The sequence below is a fragment of the Lemur catta genome, chromosome 6, assembly GCF_020740605.2.
Source record: "Lemur catta isolate mLemCat1 chromosome 6, mLemCat1.pri, whole genome shotgun sequence".
NCBI lineage: Eukaryota > Metazoa > Chordata > Mammalia > Primates > Lemuridae > Lemur > Lemur catta.
In genome coordinates this window covers 57,196,560-57,218,991 of record NC_059133.1, presented here as the reverse complement: position 1 = coordinate 57,218,991, position 22,432 = coordinate 57,196,560, and the positions used below count along the sequence as shown (strand labels likewise).

At 39.1% G+C, this 22,432-nt stretch overlaps 2 protein-coding genes across 2 annotated transcripts in view; one reads left to right on the top strand and one right to left on the bottom strand.

Moving 5' to 3' along the window:
• The first annotated feature begins 12,315 nt into the window (after positions 1-12,315).
• HIGD1C (HIG1 hypoxia inducible domain family member 1C) lies at positions 12,316-22,237 on the top strand. The gene is made up of 3 exons (XM_045554926.1): positions 12,316-12,409; positions 17,108-17,242; positions 21,960-22,237. Exons 1-3 carry the CDS (start codon positions 12,316-12,318, stop codon positions 22,022-22,024), a joined length of 294 nt encoding a protein of 97 aa, XP_045410882.1. The 3' UTR covers positions 22,025-22,237.
• LOC123640372 (natural resistance-associated macrophage protein 2) overlaps positions 16,951-22,432 on the bottom strand; it is a 51,611-nt gene continuing 46,129 nt past the window's right edge. Inside the window, exon 18 of the transcript XR_006735960.1 lies at positions 16,951-18,960. The gene's annotated coding sequence lies outside the window, so the exon portion shown is untranslated. The remainder of the gene's footprint in view (positions 18,961-22,432) is intronic.

Below are 22,432 nucleotides of genomic sequence, written 5' to 3'. Positions count from 1 at the left end.
GGGAAGTGGGAGGTGGGGGGAGGGGATGGAGGTATGACTACATGATGAGTGCCAGGTGCACTGTCTGGGGAATGGACACACTTGAAGCTCTGACTCAGGGGGATGGGCAGGACATGGGCAATATATATAACCTGAGCTTTTGTACCCCCATAATAAGCTGAAATAAAGAAAAAAGTGGAAAAAAGCAAAAGAATCACAAGAATTCCCTGTTGAACTGTGGAACCACTGTTTAGCCCCAGCAAAAGAGATCGGGGCAAAGGTCATGTTAACAGAGAGCAAAGGAAATAACAGACTGGCCGATGTGCAAAATAGGATTTTGTTTCTAAAAGAAACCGTCTGGGAACCTGTAAAGAACTACATAAAACATACATATTAACTAGGAAAATCATCATTCAGAATTTACCATTCTTAAAAGTAAAAAGCAAAATAATATTAATGGTTCATCCTTCTCAATCTTTAAGATGTATCTGACACTGATATCAACCTTCTCCTTGGAGTGATTCTTTTAGTCCATGACTCTAATAGCTAAATTTCCATTTATTAAATTCCTTCTTTTTTTTTGCCAGGCACTAACTTTTAAAACAATGATTTCATATAGTACTCATAACTCTCTACAAGGCAGGGACAATTATCTCCATCTGACAAATGAGAAGACAGATTTGTGGAGGTTACACCACTTGTGCAAAGACACACAGTGAGAGGCCACACCGGTATTCCCATGCAGTTAGCCCGGATCAGAAACCCAGGCCTCCCCACTGTGCTGCAAGGCTTCTCAAAGTCATCTTTGAATCTAAAACCTCCATATTTCTATGTCCTCCTTCTTCCACCATCTCACAGTGAATGGGCCCGTAAGACTCACTTGCTCTGTTGTGCTGAGTTCAATCCCTTGAGCCCTTCTTCTACCCTTAGGGTGTGAACCACCACCTGTGTGAAGAAGATTCCTAAACCTCATACTTTTGCTGATCCTTTGATATTTAGAATTTAACACATCAAAAACAGAACGTACAGTCTCCTTCCCTAAATAAACAACACTTTCCAACTTCCCCATGACCTATGATTATTTCTCTATTATTTAAGGACCAGAGAAAGTGATGCCCCTTCTACAAAGCATTCTCTGGCCACTTCAAGAAGCTTCCTTTTTGAGAAACCTCTTAGCACTCACTATTACCGAGGGGTGTGACTTCACATCGCCAATGTCTTCTTTCTTCTACATGTCAAACATGGTGCTTACTACATAGAAGGGGCTCAAAAAGTATTTGTTGATTAAGTCCTGTCTCTTTTTCTACATAGCTCTCAGCTTGTCCCTTCCACTCCATTTGCACATCTAGCACCATCAACTTGGTTTGAGAACTAATGCCTGGATGACCATATGTACAGGTTGGCTGGGGATGGCTGGAATCACAAACCATTCATGTAGGAACTTGCCAGTTATTGCCTGATTACTCAAAAGATAAAACAGAGAAGTAGCTCTAAAGTGAGGGGAAGATACAAAGTCTATATATAATAGTAGAAAAACACTCCTTCTGCAAGTGATTCAACCTTTTTTGCCCTGCTTCACCCAATTCATCTCCCTGACATAGCACAGCAAAAACAGAAGCTCAGCAAACAACGTTCCTCAGGTGTTAAAGAAGTGGTTTCCTAGACAGGCACCAATATTTGATCTAAACCAAGCCACAGCCTCTCATGCCTGAAAATGCTCCAACCTGGTCTCCACGCCGCCACACCTTCACCACCCCTGTGTCCCTACTCATAATTTCCAGAATAAGAACAAGCTTTCTTAAGCAATAGTTTATTAATAATTTTCTCATTCCCACAACTCAAAATTATGAAGGTACCTACTCCTCATAAAATTGAATTTAAGCCGCTCATTTCTGTATTTAGGGCAGTCTAGTGACTTCTCAACATTTTCACAGCTTTGTGGTCCAGTGGAAAAGCATGGGGTTTACAGTCAGAATATCTGAATCCAAATCTCATCAATGCATCTTACTTGTATCTTATTAACTTAGTCAAAGAGGATAACACCACCTCTATCTCCTAGGATTGTTACGCAGATGAAATGAGACAAACACCAAAGATGCTTTGCAAACCATAAAGCTGTGAGTGTTGGGCACTGCAGCTTCTTCACACAGTCTTGCCCCCCGGTCAAGGCCTGCCTCCTTAAGCAATGGGAGAAGAGCAGAATGAAATTTATTTTTCTATCAGAAGCGATATTTTATTTCTATAGTCATGAAATTCCAATCATCTGATTATTATACACTATAATGTTTTCTAAAGATTTGGTATATTTTAAAGGAATTTTCCATAAAATATAGTTTGGCAAAGCTCTCATTTTTGTACCTAACAAAATGTTTGGCACTCTCATGAGATGCACTTGCTTCTATTGCTGCAAATAAACTGCACACTGAGTGCTTGCAGATACAAACATGGTTTTCTAAATCCCTCTAATCTTGTCTCCCATTATATAATACCTGTCAAACTAAGCAGCTGCTATTAGGACTGTAGAAGCAGCACCCAGTTCAATTTCTGTCTCACCTGTCAAGTGATGGGGGATTATGAAATTGAATCTCAGAGGAAGAGCCCTTTTGATTTTTTTTTTTTTTTTGAGACAGAGTGTCGCTTTGTTGCCCTGGCTAGAGTGAGTGCTGTGGCGTCAGCCTAGCTCACAGCAACCTCATGCTCTTGGGCTTAAGCAATGCTTCTGCCTCAGCCTCCCGAGTAGCTGGGACTACAGGCATGCGCCACCATGCACGGCTAATTTTTTTTTTCTGTATATATTTTAGTTGGCCAGATAATTTCCTTCTATTTTTAGTAGAGATGGCGTCTCACTCTTGCTCAGGCTGGTCTCAAACTCCTGACCTCGAGCGATCCACCCGCCTCGGCCTCCCAGAATGCTAGGATTACAGGCGTGAGCCACTGCGCCCGGCCTGTTTTGATCTTATTATCCACTAAAGCTTAACGAAATCTAAAAACCTTATTTAAAAAGTAAAGGCTGTAATATTAAGACAAATATCTAGGCCAGGCTATGGTGGCCTAGTAATCCCCACATTTTGGGAGGCGGGAGGATCATGTGAGGCCGGGAATTTGAGACCAGCCTGGGCAACATAGTGAGACCCCTATCTCTACAAAAAATTAAAAAATTAGCTGGGTGCCTGTGGTCCTAGGTACTCAGGAGGCTGAGGCAGGAAGATCACTTGAGCCCAGGCGTTTGAGGCTGCAATGAGCTATGATCACGCCACTGCACTCCAGCCCCGGGTGACAGGGCAAGACCCTGTCTCAAAACAAAAACAAAAACCAAAAAAAAATGACCAACCGACCAAACATATATACATTTATATATTTATAAATATAAATGATGCTGTACACCAAGTTGCTTGCCAGTGCATGCAACTCCATCTGCCCAAATTTTTTAAGTGAAAAGAAGAATGTTCACCTGTCAGGCCACATTTTTGCTATGGGGTGTCTACTTTTTCCCCTTTGTATTCTGGGTAGAATTTAAAGCACTCTGAGCTCCTAAATAAAATTTTATAAAGAAACATTTGCCTTATGGTCACACAGCACTTAGATAACAGCATGCCTGAAAACATGAGCATGAGGTAAAAATGGTGCCATCTAGCACCAATCCTTAACTTTCGTGGGGGAGGGGTTTAGACAACCTTGAGAATCTGATGAAAGGTATAGGTCCTCTCCCTAGAAAACTGCACCTACAAATAAACATACTATTTCAGGAGGAAAATAGACACATCAAGCACTTGTTTAAGAATCTTGTTGTCACCTCCAAAGTGCCACATATGAAATTTTAAACTCAGAAGTCCCATTCTCTAGACATAGCCTCCTAGCCTTATGGCTCTTCCATTAAACTTTTTTTTTTTTTTTTTTTGAGACAGTCTCACTCTGTCACCCTGGACAGGGTGCAGTGGTGTCATCGTAGCTCACAGCAACTTCAGACTCTTGGGCTCAAGCAATCCTCCTGCCTCAGCCTCCCGAGTAGCTGGGATTACAGGTGTGCATCATAATGCCCAGCTAATTTTTCTATTTTTTTTTAGTAGAAATGGGGTCTTGCTCAGGCTGGTCTTGAACTCTCGAGCTCAAACAGTCCTCCCACCTCGGCCTCCCAGAGTGCTAGGATTACAGGTGTGAGCCACCGCACCCGGCCATCTTCCACTAAACCTGATCCTCACCTTAAAGACTTCTAAGTTCTAAGCAGTATAGAGGTATACTGCTACCAGAACCTAAATAAAGAATCATTTCCTGTCTGACATCCTTTGATAGCTTCCCATAGCTTTCAGATTAAAGTTCAAAACCCTTAGCTTAAAATGCAAGACTCTTGCGATCTGGCCCTGCTGGCCCTGAAGCTCCATCTCCACATGGCACCTCCATCCCTGGTTCTATACATTATACGGTTTGTGCTGTTTGCCTCTGTGCCTTTCCACAACCGCTGTGCCCCCAGCCTGGAATACCCACACCCTGTCTGCCTCTGAAATTTACTAGTTGTCTAAAACATCCACAAGTATTCTCCAAAAGAACCTTTCTTAATTCTCCAGTTTGATTTGCAGGTGTTTTATCTTTGCCCCTGTGGGCCCACGCCTCTATCCTCTGCCTTAACAATGGGTTCTAATTGTTGGTTTACTCATCTGTCTCCCCTGCTTGACTCTAAGCTTCTTGATGATGAGGCACTTAAGTATCCTGTATCCTTTATCTGCAGCACTCAACTAATCTTTGTTAAATGTACAAATGATCCCAGACATTTGTTTCCTCTGTTCCTGTTCTCAAGAGAAAGTAAAAAACCTGAGTTAGACTTTTCAGCAATGCTTAGAAACTTATAATTTACTTTCATCTGCCACAAAGGACAAACCTCTACACACTGAAGTCATCCCACCTCATGTCTATCCTCCTCCCTCTCAGCTCTTGACTTCATTACTCACTTCACAGAAGAAAAAGAATGATCCCCCGAGTGGGACTAGAAATTTAAGAACCTCACAGATGCCCTCTCCTGACCTAAGAGTGAGATCTCCACCCAGGCTCTGCAAGGCTGGCCCTGGGCTCGTGATTCCTCTATTCCATGTCTTTCTTCTGCCAAGTTACACTCTTTAGCATCTTCATTCTTCCCCTCTCCAGGAATTCCTTCCCCTGTGTGCAAATGTCCTAAAATCCATACCTTCCTCCAGCAGAAACAAAATAACACACCAAAGAACTTAGCTTTACCTTCCCCTCAAGTTACTGCCTTCTCTTCCTCCCTTGACTGTCAAATCTTTTAAATTGTCAAATCCATTTCTTTACTTTCCACTCACTCCTCAACCCATTACAACTGGCTTTCCATCCCCATCTGAAACTCTTCTCCACAAGGGCTTCGTTGATCTCCTGCTTTGGAACATAAAGGCTGCATCCTGTGTACGAACCATGTGATAGCTGATCCTCAGGCTCCCTCCTGAGATATTCTCCCATTTCTGGGGCTTCTGGGCATCGTTCTCTCATGTCTTTCTCAAGCCTCTTGGGCAAATCCAATCACATCTTCTGTTGCTGCCTTCTACTTCCCCGGGATCCCATCCTTAGTCCTCTTTACTCCTCCCCACTTCCCTCTGTGGCAGTGCAACAGCTCTGTGGCATCTGCACCCTCTGCGACCCTGCAGGGCGGCCTGGCTATGCAGAGAAATGCTGGCACCTATCAGTTGCATTAGTTTCCTGTCGCTGCTTCAACAAATTACCACAAACTTAGTGCCTCAAAATAACACAAACTTATTATCTTATAGTTGTGGAGGACAGAAGTCCAAAATGGCTCTCGCTAGGCTAAAATTAAGATGCCAGCAGGGCTGTGTCTCTTCTGGACCTCTAGGGGAGAACTGGCACATGGTTCCTTCCCCTCTTTTCAAATTCAGCAGCAGTAACATCTTCAACTCTCTCTCAGTCTGACTTGATTCTCCTACCTACCACTTTTTTGTAAAGACCCTTAAGTTCAGCTGATTAGCAACCTTAATTCCATCTGCAACCTTAATTTGTAACATAATGTATTCATGGGTTCTGAGCATTAGAAAATGTGGACATTTCTGGGGGCGGAGAAGAGGCAGAGCTGCTTTTTCACATCAGCTAAGCTGGGAAATACAGAAAAGGCAAATATGTAAAAGATAATGGGTACTTCAGTGAGGCACCAAACTGGTCTAACGTAGCCAAGGTGCGAACAGTGTGGAATGGCAGAACAGGTGTGGGAAGAACTAAATGAAAGACACAAAGGAACAAAGGACTGTCCGTACACTCTAGGTTTCAAAAAGATAATTAGATTACATTTTATAGAATAGTTCACATTTGTCCCTGACGAATCATGCTAAAATTATTTCAGTTTCTGGACTGGAGCCCTCCCTACATGATCATGAGTCAGAATCTTTTGACGACTCTGGGAATATCTTCTAATCCTCTCCGAAACCCTTCACAACTTTTAAAATTAGGAAACCCAACAAATAAGTTTTTTAAATATGCAAAATGACCTTTAATCATAGGAAAATATGTTCAATTTCACACACAACACAAGAAATGCTAATCAAAACTACCATGAGATGTCATTTCTCACACATCAGGTTGGTGAAAATTTCAAAAGCCTGACGACACATTCTGTTGGACAGGTTGTGGAGAAGCAGACACTTCTGTGTGTGACGGTGGGAATGCCAACTCACAGAACCCTTGTGGGGAAATCTGGCAATATCTGACAAAACTATGCCCGAATTTACCTTTGACTGAGCAATTCCACTTCTAGGAATTTGCTCTGAAAGTATACCTCTATCAATATGAAAATACATATGCACGAAGTTATTCATTGTAGCATTCCTTACTGTAATGTTTCCAGCCTAGATGCTCACACCTGGGAGAGGGCTTGAATAAACTATGGTACATCTACACAGTGGAAGACTATGCAGCTATAAAACAGAATGAGGAAAAGATCTCTAGGATGTGATTTCCAGGATACATTATTAAATCTTGGCAGGTGTGGTGGCTCACGCCTGTAATCCTAGCACTCTGGGAGGCCGAGGCAGGTGGATCATTTGAGCTCAGGAGTTTGAGACCAGCCTGAGCAAGAGTGAGACCCCTTGCCTCTACTAAAAAATAGAAAGAAATTAGCTGGACAACTAAAAATATATATAGAAAAAATTAGCCAGGCATGGTGGCACATGCCTGTAGTCCCAGCTACTCGGGAGGCTGAGGCAGTAGGATTGCTTGAGCCCAGGAGTTTGAGGTTGCGGTGAGCTAGGCTGACGCCACGACACTCTAGCCTGGGCAACAGAGTGAGACTCTGTCTCAAAAAATTAATTAATTAATTAATTAATTAAATCTTAAAAAGCTATATTAAGTTAAAAACAAAATCTGTACTTTCTCTAGAAAAAAGAAGAGTAAGCCAGGTGTCATGGCATGTGCCTGTAGACCCAGCTACTTGGGAGGCTAAGGTGGGAGGATCGCTTGAGCCCAGGGGTTCAAGTACAGCCTGGGCAACATAGTGAGACTCTGTCTCTAAAAAAATTTTTTGAAAAAGATAAATAGAAAAATACATATGTATCTTTATTTTTGCAAAAAGAAATTTAGGAAAAATAAGGCAGAAAGTAGTGAGATTGGTTACCTATAGAGGGTGGATGGGAAGAGAATAGAAATAATGAAAAAGGTGGAGTGACACGCTTTTTAATATAACCTTTGTATAATTTTGATTTTTAGGACCATATTAATGTTTTAATAATGTTTTATATAAAATAAAATGAAAAAAATAGAGGAAACTCTAAAATGGAGAACAACAAAAACATCTAACTGTATTCCAAATGAATATTAACCACACTGATGTAGGGGGAAAATATCAACTCAATTAGCTTTTTTTATCAAGTGAGTTATTTTTTAAATAACAGCTTTATTGAGATACAATTCACACACCATAAAATTTACCTAAGTATACAATTCAATGGTTTTAAGAGACAGGGTCTCACTCTGTTGCCCAGGCTGGAGTGCAGTGGCACAATCATAACTCACTACAGCCTCAAACTCCTGGGCTCAAGCAGTCTTCCTATCTCAAACTCCCAAGTTGCTGGGACTACAGGTACATGTCACCACCCTGGGCTAATTTTTCTTATGTTTTGTAGACACAGGGTCTTGCTATGTTGCCCAGGCTGGTCTTGAACTCCTGGACTCAAGAGATCCTCCCACCTTGACCTCTCAAAGTGCTGGGATTACAGGGATGAGCCACCATACCTGGCCATAATCTATTTTTAAAACATTTTTCATTGCTCCCTAAAAAGACTTCGTACCCATTAGTAGTCATTCCCTATTCCTCTCTCATTGTCTCCCAGCCCTAGGCAAGCACTGATCTACTTTCTGTTTCTATACATTTGCCTATTCAAGACATTTTATGTAAATGGAATCCACAATACGTGTTCTTTTATGATGAGCTTTTTCCACTTAGATTTTCAAGGTTCATTCATGATGTAGCATGTATCAGTACTTCATTCCTTTTTATGTTCAAATAATATTTCACTGAATGGATATACCACATTTTATTTATTCATTCATCAATGGATGGATGTTTGGGTTGTTTCCACTTATTGGCTATTGTGAATAATGCTGCTATAAACATTTGTATACAAGTGTTTGTGTAGACATATGTTTTTATTCCAAGTGATGTTTGAACTCAGTATTTTGACTATATACCCTCTTATGGAAAGAACTATAAACAATATTTAACTCCTGTTAATAGGGTTTTTTTCACAGAAAGTCTGAAACTTCTTTTTGTATATTCTAGAATTAAGCAAATAAATAAATATACTGAGGATGGCAGGAGCCAGAGTCAGAGAAGGGAATAACAGATATGAAAGGGGGAAGATGAGAATAAACACTGCAGAGTTGGATTGAAATTAGAGATATTACTATGAACTCATGGTTTTAATATATTAGGTATATACAGGAATAGAAATAGATATAAATTCTACCTGTCTGCTGGGAGGGCTTAAAATAATGACAACAATGAGCAACTCTTGCTCCCAGAACTTGGATTCTAAATACCATTCTCCACTAAAATTAGTCAGGACTCCTTAAAGAAATGGCTGGTTTCAAGGTTTGGGCAGAAAAAGTACAAGTTTAGCCTGGAACAACTTACTATGCCAGGAAACGAAGAGGTGTTCAAAGAATGAGGGGACATGTCAAAAGGAAACAGGAGCCAGCTTAAAGGGGCTTCCACTGGCCAAATCTGGGACAATCTGACCATCAAAATAAATAATCATAATGATGGACTATAAGCTACTGAATAAAATAGGAATCAAGAATCCAAATTGATGTAAATGAATTATTAGATAGGGAAGAAGAGAAAACTATTCCTTATAGTAGAATGCCAACTAATAAACGTTTAAAAAAGATTAATTTAGAAAAATCACCATTTGGTAAACATAAAATTAATTGATTTAGTCAAGGACCATCAATGGATGCTGAAATTAATGGGTAAAAATCTGAAACAGGATATTTGTGTAATATTAAAGTATTTATTCACAAAATACTTATTAATTGCAAAAGGGGAAAAACCGGCAATTTACAATGGAGAACCTGGAAGGCACTGCCTCAATCCATGTGATCAAAGCCATGTAGTGTGCTAGAGCCAACTCATACCAACTCAAGAAAGGAACATTTGTGTTCAGTGATGACAGACACCAATTTGAAACTGGCCATGGTGGGAGTTTTTACACTACAGAAATTGGCAAGTGCTACAAATCATGGCTTCCCCGCCTCCCCCCCCCCCCTTGAGAGCCAGCTGTCAAACATTTATCAGCACAACACAGGTCAAAGTTATCACCACCAGACAATTCGACTTTAATGTGCCTCCTAATATTACCCACCAAAAAGAACACAACATCACTTTTGTAGTATTCTGCCCAAAATGTATAAAACCTCAATCTAGTGAGAAAATATTAGGAAAAAACACTAAATTAAGAGACAATCTATAAAACAACTGACCTGTGTTGGCAAAATATCAAGGTCATGAAAGACGAAGACGGTTAAGGAGATGTTTCCGACTAAAGGAGACTACAGAAACGTGACAGCTAAATGCAGTATGTGATCACGATTGGACACTAGACCCGATACAAAAAAATTTCTTTTTGCTATTAAGGACATTATTGGGACAACTTGTGAAATGTGAATAAACTCTTTAGAGTGGAAAATTGCATTATTATCAATATTTTCTGATTTTGGTCATTGTACTATGGCTATGTATGAGAATGCCCCAAATGCACATACAGGTATATAGAGGTGAAGGTATGTAAATTTGCAACTTACTCTCAGATGGTTCAACCAAAAATTTTTTTAAAGAAAGAATCACCTTAATAAAGGGAAATCTGGGGGCTGTACTTACAGTTCTTTGTACTATTCTGGGAGCTTTTCTGCAAGTCTGAAATTATTTAAAAATTAAGTTATTAAGAAAAAAGCCATGAACGCTACCTGGTCCTCTGCCCTCATCCTGCGGTCTACACAGCTGGAGTCGGAGGGAGGCGGTGAGCAAAGACTTCTCAGAGGTCTCAAGCGGCCCCAAGGCTGTCAGGTGAATTCAGCTTCTACCGCCACCGCCCCGGGGCCCACATGGCCCTCAGGTCTGGCGCCCGGGTGGCAGGGAGCCGGCTCTCTGGGCGCCTGCTCGCTCTGCTCTCGGATTGGCCGCAGGTGCAATGACGTCTGGTCTTTCCCCCCACCCCGGCCCACGTGCCGGCCCGAGGCTCTGTAGGAGCCACAGGTGCTAGGGCCCCACCACCAGGTGACCCCGGGCGAGCTCTCAGCGCTTGGGCCTGGGTGGCCAACTGCAGTGTGCGCGTCTCTGACTAGGGCCCATTCTGAAAGGATGACAAGAATCTTGGCTTCAGATGGTTACCCTGCTCCTTACCCCTCCAAGCCCAGTGTTGTGACCCTGTGTCATTTTTCCCCTCGATTTTGGGCTCAGGAGTCGGGTACTAAGACCCGCAGCCACAGAAAGACGTTGGAAGTTCCCTTGTGAAAGCAGACTTAAGTAAAAGCAACTTCTTCCAAAACTTTCATGTTTTCTTAATGTTGCCTTGGAAAACCTAGCTTGTGGCGTAGGTGCTGCTAGCAGTGAGTGTCTAGCAGGGGTAGTGTAAACCTTGGCCAGTACCGGCGGCCACTCCCCCCGGGGTATGTGTCTGGGTTTTCCCATTCTCAATTAGTTGGAAATTGCACATCGGTGTGCTCTGGCCTCACAACGCCTGTTCTGACACATGGTCTCTTGCTCAAGCAACACTAGGAGACGGCAAGTGGTGGTGTACGCCAAAGTAAGTAAGTATTGTGCTTCTGCCACTTACATTTTCTGATGAAAGATCATTCGTGGGGTGAATCCATTGTGTTTGAATTTTGGGGTGAAAAATAGTAGGTTGCACAGATAACAGACTAAATAAGGTGCTGCTAAACTTATTGTGATTATAGTTGCTTTTGCAAGTTTCTTCATTCATCCTGTGTAGACAAGCCAGGCTAGACAAGGAATCCATTGTCTAGCATAGGAACTGGCACATAGCAGTAGGTGCTTGGTAAATATCTGAATGATTTTATTTTATTTTTGAGACAGGAAATCATTGTTGCCCAGGCTGGAGTGCAGTGGTGCAATCATAGCTCACTGTAACCTCGAACTCTTAGGCTCAAGCAATCCTTCTACCTCAGCCTCCCAAAGTAGCTAGGACTACAGCACCACACTGGGCTAATTTTTAAAATGTTTTATTGCCCAGGCTGGTCATGAACTCCTGGCCTGAGTGATCCTCCAGCCTCAGCCTCCCAAAGCACTGGGCTTCCAGGCATGAGCCACCGTGCTCAGCCCTGAATGATTTTATAATGCCGTACACATTCTGCAGAATTGGAGTGATCATTCTCCCATTATCTGTACATCTGAAGGTATTTTTGCCTATATTGGCACTGCCATCCTTCTTTAAAAATGGTAACATTATAAAAGAAACTGTGTTCTTACTGTTTGTGGAAGAAGTGCCGAGGTTCCCAATGATCTCAAATGCTGAGTGAAATGAGACTGAATAAAAGTACAACCTGTGTTAATTTTTACTCTGTATTGATGGAATCTGATTATCATTTCCTCTCTCTCTATATTTTTCTTATCCTTTACCCTCCCTCCCCCTAAATGAAAGGATTCTGTAGTGAAAAGTCTAAAGGAAAGACAATTGTTTATTTCAATGGAGCAAACAGGCATGTCAAGCAAATGAAGACAGAACACATAATCAAGAGCATGTTGGGAGAGAGTAAATGAATTATTTTTAATGATTCACAGCAAACATTTATCTCCTGTTGCTACTAGAGAGAAAAATGTCTTCAGACAACCAGTGGTCAGCAGATGAGGATGAAGGCCAGTTGTCCCGACTGATCAGGAAATCTAGAGACTCCCCCTTTGTCCCTGTAGGTAAGTTCAAGCCTTGACTGGATAGTAGAAAACTGTGCTAATACAATAATGCCTCACCCAGTATCTCTGAGGATTGAAATGTTTCGTATTATTGAATTTTTTCAGATAATTGAAGCTAACTTCCTCTAAACATGAGTTAAACTTTCAGAATAGTTTCTAGTACATGGTAAGTCCCCAATAAATGTTAGCTATTATTTGAAGCATCAGAATGTTATTGTTTTATCCATTTTGTTAGAGGTTTATCTAAAAATTATTAGTTCCTAGCCAATCAAATGGAAGTGAGTGAATGGCCTTTAACTTTTCTGTGATGACTCAGGATTGTTAGCAGCAGCAGCAGTTTATTATACTTGCAGTCTGTTAGGGATTATTGAGATGTGTATGTTTCCTTGTCTTGTAACTCCAACATTTCAGTTCTCATGTCTGGGCCGGTCCAATGGTAGTAGGTTATCAGAACTTATTAATATTAGTATCACTAAAATTGGTATACAGCCCCCCCCTGCTAAATTTGACTGGCTTAGGAAAAAAAAAAAAAAGTTCTTATGTCTGCTGTTTATACACTTCTCTATTTCTTCAAGTACCATTAAAAACTTCTGCTTCTGGCCGGGCGTGGTGGCTCACACCTGTAATCCTAGCACTCTGGGAGGCCAAGGCGGGCGGATTTTTTGAGCTCAGAAGTTTGAGACCAGCCTGAGCAAGAGCGAGACCCCCGTCTCTACTAAAAATAGAAAGAAATTATATGGACAACTAAAAAATATATATATAGAAAAATTAGCTGGGCATGGTGGCGCATGCCTGTAGTCCCAGCTACTCGAGAGGCTGAGGCAGGAGGATCGCTTGAACCCAGGAGTTTGAGGTTGCTGTGAGCTAGGATGATGCCACAGCACTCTAGCCCGGGCAACAGTGTGAGACTCTGTCTCAAAAAAAATAAAATAAAATAAAATAAAATTAAAATTAAAATAAAAAAAAATTTAAAACTTCTGCTTCTAATGTTCTGTGGCACAGAAGCTAGATACGCAAACTTGAAAGAACTGTGAGTTCTTTCAGAGTAAAGCTCTGAGTGAAAGCCTGGGCCTACCTGTACACTTGAGCACGTGAACTTTGTGGCGTTCATTTCGGCTGCTCAGTGGTCCTTCATGCTGGCTTCCTGGTGTGTTCCAGATGTTGAGGATGATGGCTACGTAAATTCTCGACTCAAGAAGTAGTATTATAACCTTAGGCTCTTTATCCTTTCTCCACACATTTTTAGTATATTTACATTTTCAACAAGTACTGTATGTATGTGGACTTAAAAAAAAAAAACCCACAAACCCACGATATGTAAGTACCAATATTATGTCTTAAAATCTGAACTTTCTCTCTTCTCCATAGATGCTTCAACTGCCCTAAGCATTATTATTGTATACTGCAGCCATACCTCTTTCCTTGTATACATTTTGTCTAGAAACTATTAAAATAATTTACTTAAGTCAGACTGACCTAAATTTGTGAATATATTAATTCTAAAAAATCTTTTAAATAGGTATGTCATATGTTCCATTAAGTGTCACTGCAGCTTTAGCAACTTATTAAGTATCATTATTCACATATCAAAAAGAACCAAATTTTACTTTTTAGTAATATTCTGTTTAGAAGTTTCATTTAATTTGATTAAGACTTGTAATAGCAACCATAAGAAATGGAAGCAAATAATTTAATAGTGATTTATCTTCCTTAGCATTTTTAACTAGAAAAACAATTCAAGAACTCTATGCTACTTGAACAGATCACTGTAATGAACAGAGATTAGTCACTGTGCCTGTTGTACATTAAATTATTTTTCCAGAGACATTTAGGGTGATTAAAGTAGAAAGATAAAAGTGTTTCCAGCTAAATTCAATTATATATAAACTAGAGACACTATATGGAAAACAGTAAAGGTTCTGACTTTAATCTCTAAAAGAAACAAAGCCAAATTAAGTAAGAACAGAACTTTGATTTGATCAAAAGAAGAGAGCCAAGTTTTTGCCAGAAAATAAATAATGATAAAATTTGGATTTATATCATGGAACAGTTTTGTTTAGCTATTGTTATTTTAACAATGTCTACTATGTATTTCCTGTTACAGGATGGAGTGTCCTGTGCAGATAATTTAGAAAACACTTTTATTGGTTTTCTTAAACAACTTCCATCATTATAAATATATTTACATTGTTCAAAATTATCTTACAATCATTGTTGAGGTCTGTGCATGCATAATGTCTTTAACATTTGTGTTGACAGATTATTTGGTTTTGCTTCTTTCACTTAACATCTCATATGTACATTTCTGTGTATTAATACTTCCTATTCTTATCATTTTTTAAATATCAATGGCAGTTTTTCTTCTGTTTGAGCCATTTGCATTATTTAGTTTTTCCTCAACCATGCACATCTTTTTGTCATTTTCTTGATTTTTCTTTTGTTTATTTCCTTCGAGTATGTTCCCAAAAGTAGACTTTCCAGGGCAGGAAGCACGTTCAGTTTAAATTCATTTATGTATATTTCCAGAGTTCTTTCCAGAAAGATTTGGTCAAACTTACAGAGCTTTCAGTATTGTACCTGTTTCGCCATGTGTCTACCATCATTATTTTATTATTTTTTGTTGCTTTTATATGTTTATAATACATCAGTCATTTTTATTTCAATTTCATTTATTGCTAATAAGCCTATAAATCACATATGTAAATGTGATTATTTACTGATTTTTATTTCCACTTATTAAATGGATCCTGAAAATACAGATATATTCTCACCCACCCATTGACACACATGTACCAACATAATTATTCAAAATTTGCTATATCACATAAAAATCATTTACATTTCTATATACTAACAAGAAACATGAAAACTGGAATTAAAAACATAATACCATTTAGTCCCTCCAAAGAAAATGAAATGCTTAGGTACAAATGTAATAAAACATGTATGTTAAAAATTATAAAATGTTAATAAAAGAAATCAAAGACCTAAATAAACAGAGAGACTACTGTGTTCATGAATTGGAAGGCACAGTATATAGTGAAGATGTCAATTCTCTCCCAGACTGATCTATAGGCTTAATGTAATTCGTATTGAAATCCCAGAAAAGATTTTTTTGTAGACATAGACAAGCTTACTTCTAAAATTTATTTGGAAAGGTGTAAGTCCTAGAACACCTAAAACAATCTTTTTTTAAAAAAGATAAAGTAGAAGGAATTGCTCTACCTGATATTAAGGCTTACTATATTGCTACAGTAATCAAGACAGTGTGGTATTGATGGAGAGTCAGATGCATAGATCAGCAGGATAGAATAGAGAACCCCAAAAATAGACCCACACTTTTATCATGCAAAAGTTTTCTCTATTCTTATGTCAAATACAGCATTGTGTCCTTGTCATTTCTTATTAAGTCTACCTTATCCTCTTGATGGTATAAATATGCTATTCTATAGTTTTTTGTTTATATTTTTGTTTTGTTTTGCATTTAAATCTTACCCGTCCAGAATATTTTTTGCAGAGTCTGGTGTGAAATACAAATCCAAGTTAGTTCTTCTGTATACCAATAAGTTGTACTAATGGCATTTATTAAATGATCATTCCTTTACCTGTTATTTGGTTATTTTTGGTTTGTTGTGCATTAAGTTCTCATATTGTTTTAAATCTCTTTCTAGAATCTTCTCTTTAGTTAATCAAGTTGTTTTAGGGCCAGTTACATAGGATCTTGGTTGTCACAGCAGTATATTTACCCCTAGACCTTTGTATGAAATACAGAAATATTTGTATGGACTTTTCTAGAATCACAGTTCTTCTCAGAGCTGTATTTTTGTACATATATTCATACCTTTTCAGCTCTCATTAAAGTTTATTGTCTTGTCTTATTTTTTACAGAAGAACAAAGTTTTTTTACCTCCTCACTTTACTAGATTTACTCCTATTTGGTAGCAGGAAAAGAGGAATAAAGCCAAACATTCAAAAGCTATGGATGCTGGGATGTTGGGCTGGCTCACTCTCTAGCTAAGTGACTTGCCCCAGATAATAGCGATGGCAGCATGCACAATTCAAAATCATGCCTCAGGAAAATTACAAATGACTAGACAAGCTACTATACTATATGGTTCAGGTTTTTCTGGGAAGAGTAAAACTGTAAATACTGAATCTAAGAATATTAAGGGCCCACTTTGAAATCTCGTAGACCAAATCCAGCATAGTACTTTTTAAAGTATTCTTTGCTATCTTGCCTGCTTATCTTCCAGGTACTTATCCTTTAGATAGTCTTTCTTTCTCTTTTTCTTTCTTTTTTTTTTTTTGAGACAGAGTCTCGCTCTGTTGCCCGGGCTAGAGTGCTATGCTGTCAGCCTAGCTCACAGCAACCTCAAACTCCTAGGCTCAAGCAATCCTTCTGCCTCAGCCTCCCAAGTAGCTGGGACTACAGGCACGTGCCACCATACCCAGCTAATTTTTTCTATTTTTAGTTGTCTGGATAATTTTTTCTATTTTTAGTAGAGATGGGGTCTCGCTCTTGCTCAGGCTGGTCTGGAACTCCTGAGTTCAAGCGATTCTCCTGCCTCGGTCTCCCAGAGTGCTAGGATTACAGGTGTGAGCCACCGCACCTGGCCTAGGCAGTCTTTCATCTAACTCTGTAAGCAGTTGAGAATTCTTGCCTGGTGTTTATTTAACCCTTACTTTTTAAATTCACAGGTATAGCAGGTTTTGTGACTGTGGTGTCTTATGGTCTTTACAAGTTGAAGTACAGAAGAGATCAGAAAATGTCCATTCATCTTATTCACCTGAGAGTTGCTGCCCAAGGATTTGTTGTAGGAGCTGTGACTCTAGGTAACCTGCATAATTTGTGTCTTATGTTCAGCTGAGTTTAAAAGTATTTTTATTTATTTTATTCATTAATAGTAGAAGATGAATATTGGGTCAAGATGATGTACTAAGAGAAGGGTAAGAAAGATTGATCCTCACTTGGTTGAGGTTGCTGCCCAGTGATGGGCTGAATTTCTTAGGATTTTCAGCTGACAAAAACTGACAAAGCCTCCCAGTAGGGTGTGATAGGTTGTTAATCTCCGTAGTGAAGTGAGCAGTGAATAGTTCCTATCTTAAATAACTCAGCTAAGGAAAGCAGTTTTAGATCATAGCCTATATTACATGGCTAAGAGCAGTGATCATACTTCCCAGCATATATGAACAGCAGATGTAGTTATTAAAATAGTTTAAGTGAGAAGAAGACATTTTAGAGCCTACAGATCTCAACAGCTGCCTTCCCCTTTTATTCCAAGTTTGAGCACTAGGCAAATCTTTTTTTTTAATTAGTCCATAAATTAAGTAAACACCAATACAGTCAAATCCAGACAACAGGTGTAAATCATCTTGGTTAATTCAGGTTGTATCAACAGCTAAATCAGTTATAATAACAGGTCCATTTTAGGACCTAAATTATCTAAATTTTTTTGTCTACATTAAGAACAAGTCACAATGTTTTTAGCTCCCCTTCATGCTGTGCAGAATAGAGTCAGTCTGAGAGTAGGTTGGGGATTATGGAATGACGGGTGTGGGGCTTGCATATAGACAGTTATGTGGTAATTATCTTATTGTTACAAGCTGTGATATGTGAGTCTTGAACCAAATACAACAAGAAGCTTTATTGCAAAGTCACAGTCCTCATTTTCATCATTCAGCAAACACTTATTTAACACCTGCTATGTGCCAGACACTGTGCTGGTCTAGAGACATGAGGTTTCAAGTTCTTACCATCAAATAGTTTAGTCTCCTTACAGACACAGACCGGGAAGAGAAGACTACAATATAAAGTCATGGATGCTGTGACAGAGATACACAGGTTGCTATGGAAGCACCAGCATAAAGGAGTAGTATTTAACTAGGGCTGGGAGGTCAGGGCAGGCTTCTCTAAGGATGTAAACTGTGTGAGGATCCAAGAATATAGAGGAGTTAAACAGGCAGAGAAGGAGATCAGGATTCTAGGCAGAGAAAAAAACAAAGACACAGAAGCATGGCATGTTAGTGGAACCCTGCATAGTTTGGTGTGGTAGGTGACTCAATCAGTGTTGAATGAGAAAAGCAAAACTAGTAATATTTAATAAGAGATTTATTAGGTATTTGGACTTGTATAATTATGAGGCTGTTGCTTATGAATCTGGAGCTGGGGCCTCAAGTGGGCAGGGCAAAGAATTAGGAAGGAAAAATGTTCTAAAGTGGGAGAAGCAAGGAAAATCAGAACCTGCAAACCATCCTTATGGTTTTTTAAGCATCTTCAAGCCTCCACATTCAATGATGGAAGTAAAATATAGAAAAAGCCAATGCCCTTTATTCTGGAGCTGGCATGGAGCTGGCAAAGGTGTCAGAGAAGATGAAGGAGGAATTTCAGCAGGAGCCATAGTAGCCATACTCGTGATTGCTGCCCATGCTGACAAAATGGGCCAGCAGATGAGCAAAAATGTGCTGCAACAGTATCTTCCAAGCATAAGAATTTGGCCGCTGCTTCACTTTTGCCTTCTAAATCTCATGAAAAATGTGTCTTGTACACTAACCTAGGAAATAAAGAGGAAGGAATTCTGGAAAATGTAGCTACAGGTTAGTTCAACTGACATAATACAAATCCACCACTGTCCAGCCCTTGTCAACATGACATCCATATATACCTCTTTTAATCACACTTCCCCATAAAGACAATGGCAAAATCAGCCATCCCTTGTATAGCCAAAAACATGCTAATTCTCTCCCAAAACAGGATACAAAGTCTCTTTATCCATCTTTGGGTGATGTTGATTCCTGTTTGAACTGAATCACCTTCCCCTTGATAGCCTGTGACTTAAATCCTGAGATATAAGGTTAACTCCTATTAACATTTCTTATGTTAGAATTAGATGATAGGTAAATGAAAATGGAGAATACAAAAAAAAAATGGTTAATATATACACAAATGCATTCATGTAAAAATAAGGAAGAAACACTCATAAGTAGTACAGTCTTTGTTTCTGCAACTGATCAGATGGTCACGGCTGGTATTATGACTATATTCTTAACACTACCCATTTCATATTCTCTTTGTTTCCAGCAAGTATGTTAGCTATTCATGGTTACCTGACTGGTGGGGTAACCCAAACTATCTTTCCTAAAAGGTCTGGGTCAGCCACCCTGCCTATATTAGATGTAGTTTTCCATTGTCTTTAATCATAGGATATGGGAGTACTCCACAAGACATCATGCATTCCAATTTCCCCTTGATAGTCAAATCAGATTAATGTAATAGACTAATGTGATGTCCTGTGGAATGAAGAGATGATCTAGGTCCCTGCAGACTAGATTATGGCAAGGAGTTGGAGTTCACACAGCCCTGAGATTGGACAGTGAAGGTATACTGCAGGCAAACAGGTGAAAGCAGTTGCTTTTGATTGTCTTTACTAAAAGGTATACAGAAAAAAGCAACCAATTAGATTAACAGCTACATACAAAATAGCAAAGGTTCTGTTGATTCGTGCTAGCAATGAAACAACATCTGGATAGCAGCTGCAATTAGCGATCACTTGATTAAGTTTATAGGGATATAATATCATTCAGGTGTGATCCAAAAGGCTCATGAATAACAAAGATACTTCCATTACTCAGGAAATTCCAAGCATTTCAGAAGCTCCATACCAGGAACCCAGGACAAAAAGCAAAGTCTACATAATACAACAATACAACAAACCTACCCTCCAAGGTAGATATTAACTCATTTTACAGATAAGGAAACTGAGGCTTAGAGAGGAAAAGTTACTTGTTCACAATCATATGTGCAATCTACTCCAGAGCCTAAACTCTTAATTTTATATTACACTGACTGAGATGCCTACGACAAATTTTTCCAAATCAGAGTACTCACACCCTAGAAAATGTATAAAGAGATCCATGTGGATGTGGGAAGAAAATATTCCATCTTAAAAATAAAGAAGCTTTACTAGCTGGGTGTGGTGGTATGCCTGTATAGTTCCAGCTACTCAGGAGGCTGAAGCAGGAGGATCACTTGAGCCCAGGAGTTCAAAGTTAGCCTGGGCCATAGCAAGACCTCATCTCCAATAAAAAAAAAAAAAAAAAAGCTTTACTAATAGATAGATTGATCATAGTAAATTTATATTGTTTGGCCAGGCGTGGTGGCTCACACCTGTAATCCTAGCACTCTGGGAGGCCAAGGTGAGAGGATTGCTTGAGCTTAGGAGTTAGAGACCAGCCTGAGCAAGAGCAAGACCCTGTCTCTATAAAAAAAATACATATACATATATTTTTAAAAGAGTACATTTATATTGTTTATAAATAAATGCACATTTTGAGGGACATGCTCAACATATTTACTTACATAAGTTTGGAAAGTTTGGAGACCACCAACCTAGGGGATGTGGAAATGCCACATGTACAATAATGAATATACGGGATTCACACTCAGAAGAGATCTGACTTGCTTACCAGTGGAGCAACAGGTGTGGATGAGGTGAGAAAAGAGTTGAGATCAGAACTTCAGCCAACACCAATATTTAGGAGGTAGGCAAGAGGTAAGAATCATCTGTGTCTAATAAGCCAAAGGATAGGGAAAAGAGTCCTATAATTCTCTCTGAATCTAAGAATATTAGCTCCATAGATACCACAATGATTCAAGTTTAAAAAAAAAAGTTGGCTTAAATTTTATGCATCAATTCTAGTTATAGTACTATTTCATTAGAAAATGACAGACATCTACCTCAATTTCCTATCATGTTGATGTAAGAGAACTAACTCACTGAACCTTTATCCTCTGTGCACTCTATGAAGATAGTAACAAGCAGTATCAGAAAGAAATTAGAAGGAAAGTGAAGTAAAGGATTTAGTTTAGACATTCTAATGGATAGCTGAGGCCTTGATAATTGAGATGGGCTGGGGTTCAGGGTGATGGTGTGTGAGTTGTAGCTTATTAATAAATCTGTGACTCCTTAACTTGGTTTTGAGTGTGAACATCTGCTGATATGCCTGGAATTAACGGAAGCAGCTTCTCTCTTTCTCAGCCTGTTTCCCCTGGCTACTTCCCCCTTTCTGCATGGCCCTGGGCCTGTGGAAGCCATATATAACATCTGCCTAAACTAATAGCTAGTTTACCCACTAGACAGTAAACCCCCAGAAGCAGGGATTAGATCCATTCACCATTGTTTTCCTCAGGATACTGAGCACAAGTAGACACTGAATAGATGTTTGCTAAATTGAGATGCCTTATCTTAATATCTGGTCAAATTTGCCCACTTTCCTAACATTTCACCAATATTTTAAAATTCAAACTTTTGGGTGACATAGTAACATTATAAATTCAGATTGATACTGATCTTAAAGGGTGCTCTTACGGTTTTGTTTTTGTGAGGAGTTTGTCTAGGGCCACTTGTATGATCCAAGCTAAAAATTAGTAAGAGGGAAGGCTTTTGTTTGTTTCTTTTTAAATTGTGAGCTGATTTCAGAAAACTACAAGTAGAAGAAATTCAGTGTTTGTTTCCCACGGATATCCTATTGATAAACATCTTTCTGTTCCTAGGTGTTCTCTATTCTATGTATAAGGACTACATTAGACCTCGATTCTTCAATGTGTCCAAAAAATGAATCTACATATTGGAAGCAAGAAAGACAGAGAGACCTGAAAACTATTATGAAGAATGAATTTTCAATATGTAGCAAATTTTACTGCAGAAGTATCACAGAATTCTCATAGCCTTTGTATATTAAGTCTCAGTGTTTTAAGAAGTTGATTTCCAAATCAACAATCATAGGTAGTTAACTCAGAAATTCCATGGTTGTCTTTTAGAACATAGGACATGATTTTCTGAATTAAATTTTTTTTATTTTCTAGTGTCAGAAGATAATCTGTATCAGGCCAAACTAATATGAAAGTTAGTAGTTATATAGTGGTTACAGAAAACTTTTCTATATCCGTGTTAAATGTGACACTTTATTCATCATTTAATTCTCCCCTATTAGGGCAAAGTAATTAAGGTTTCATAAAGTCTTTTT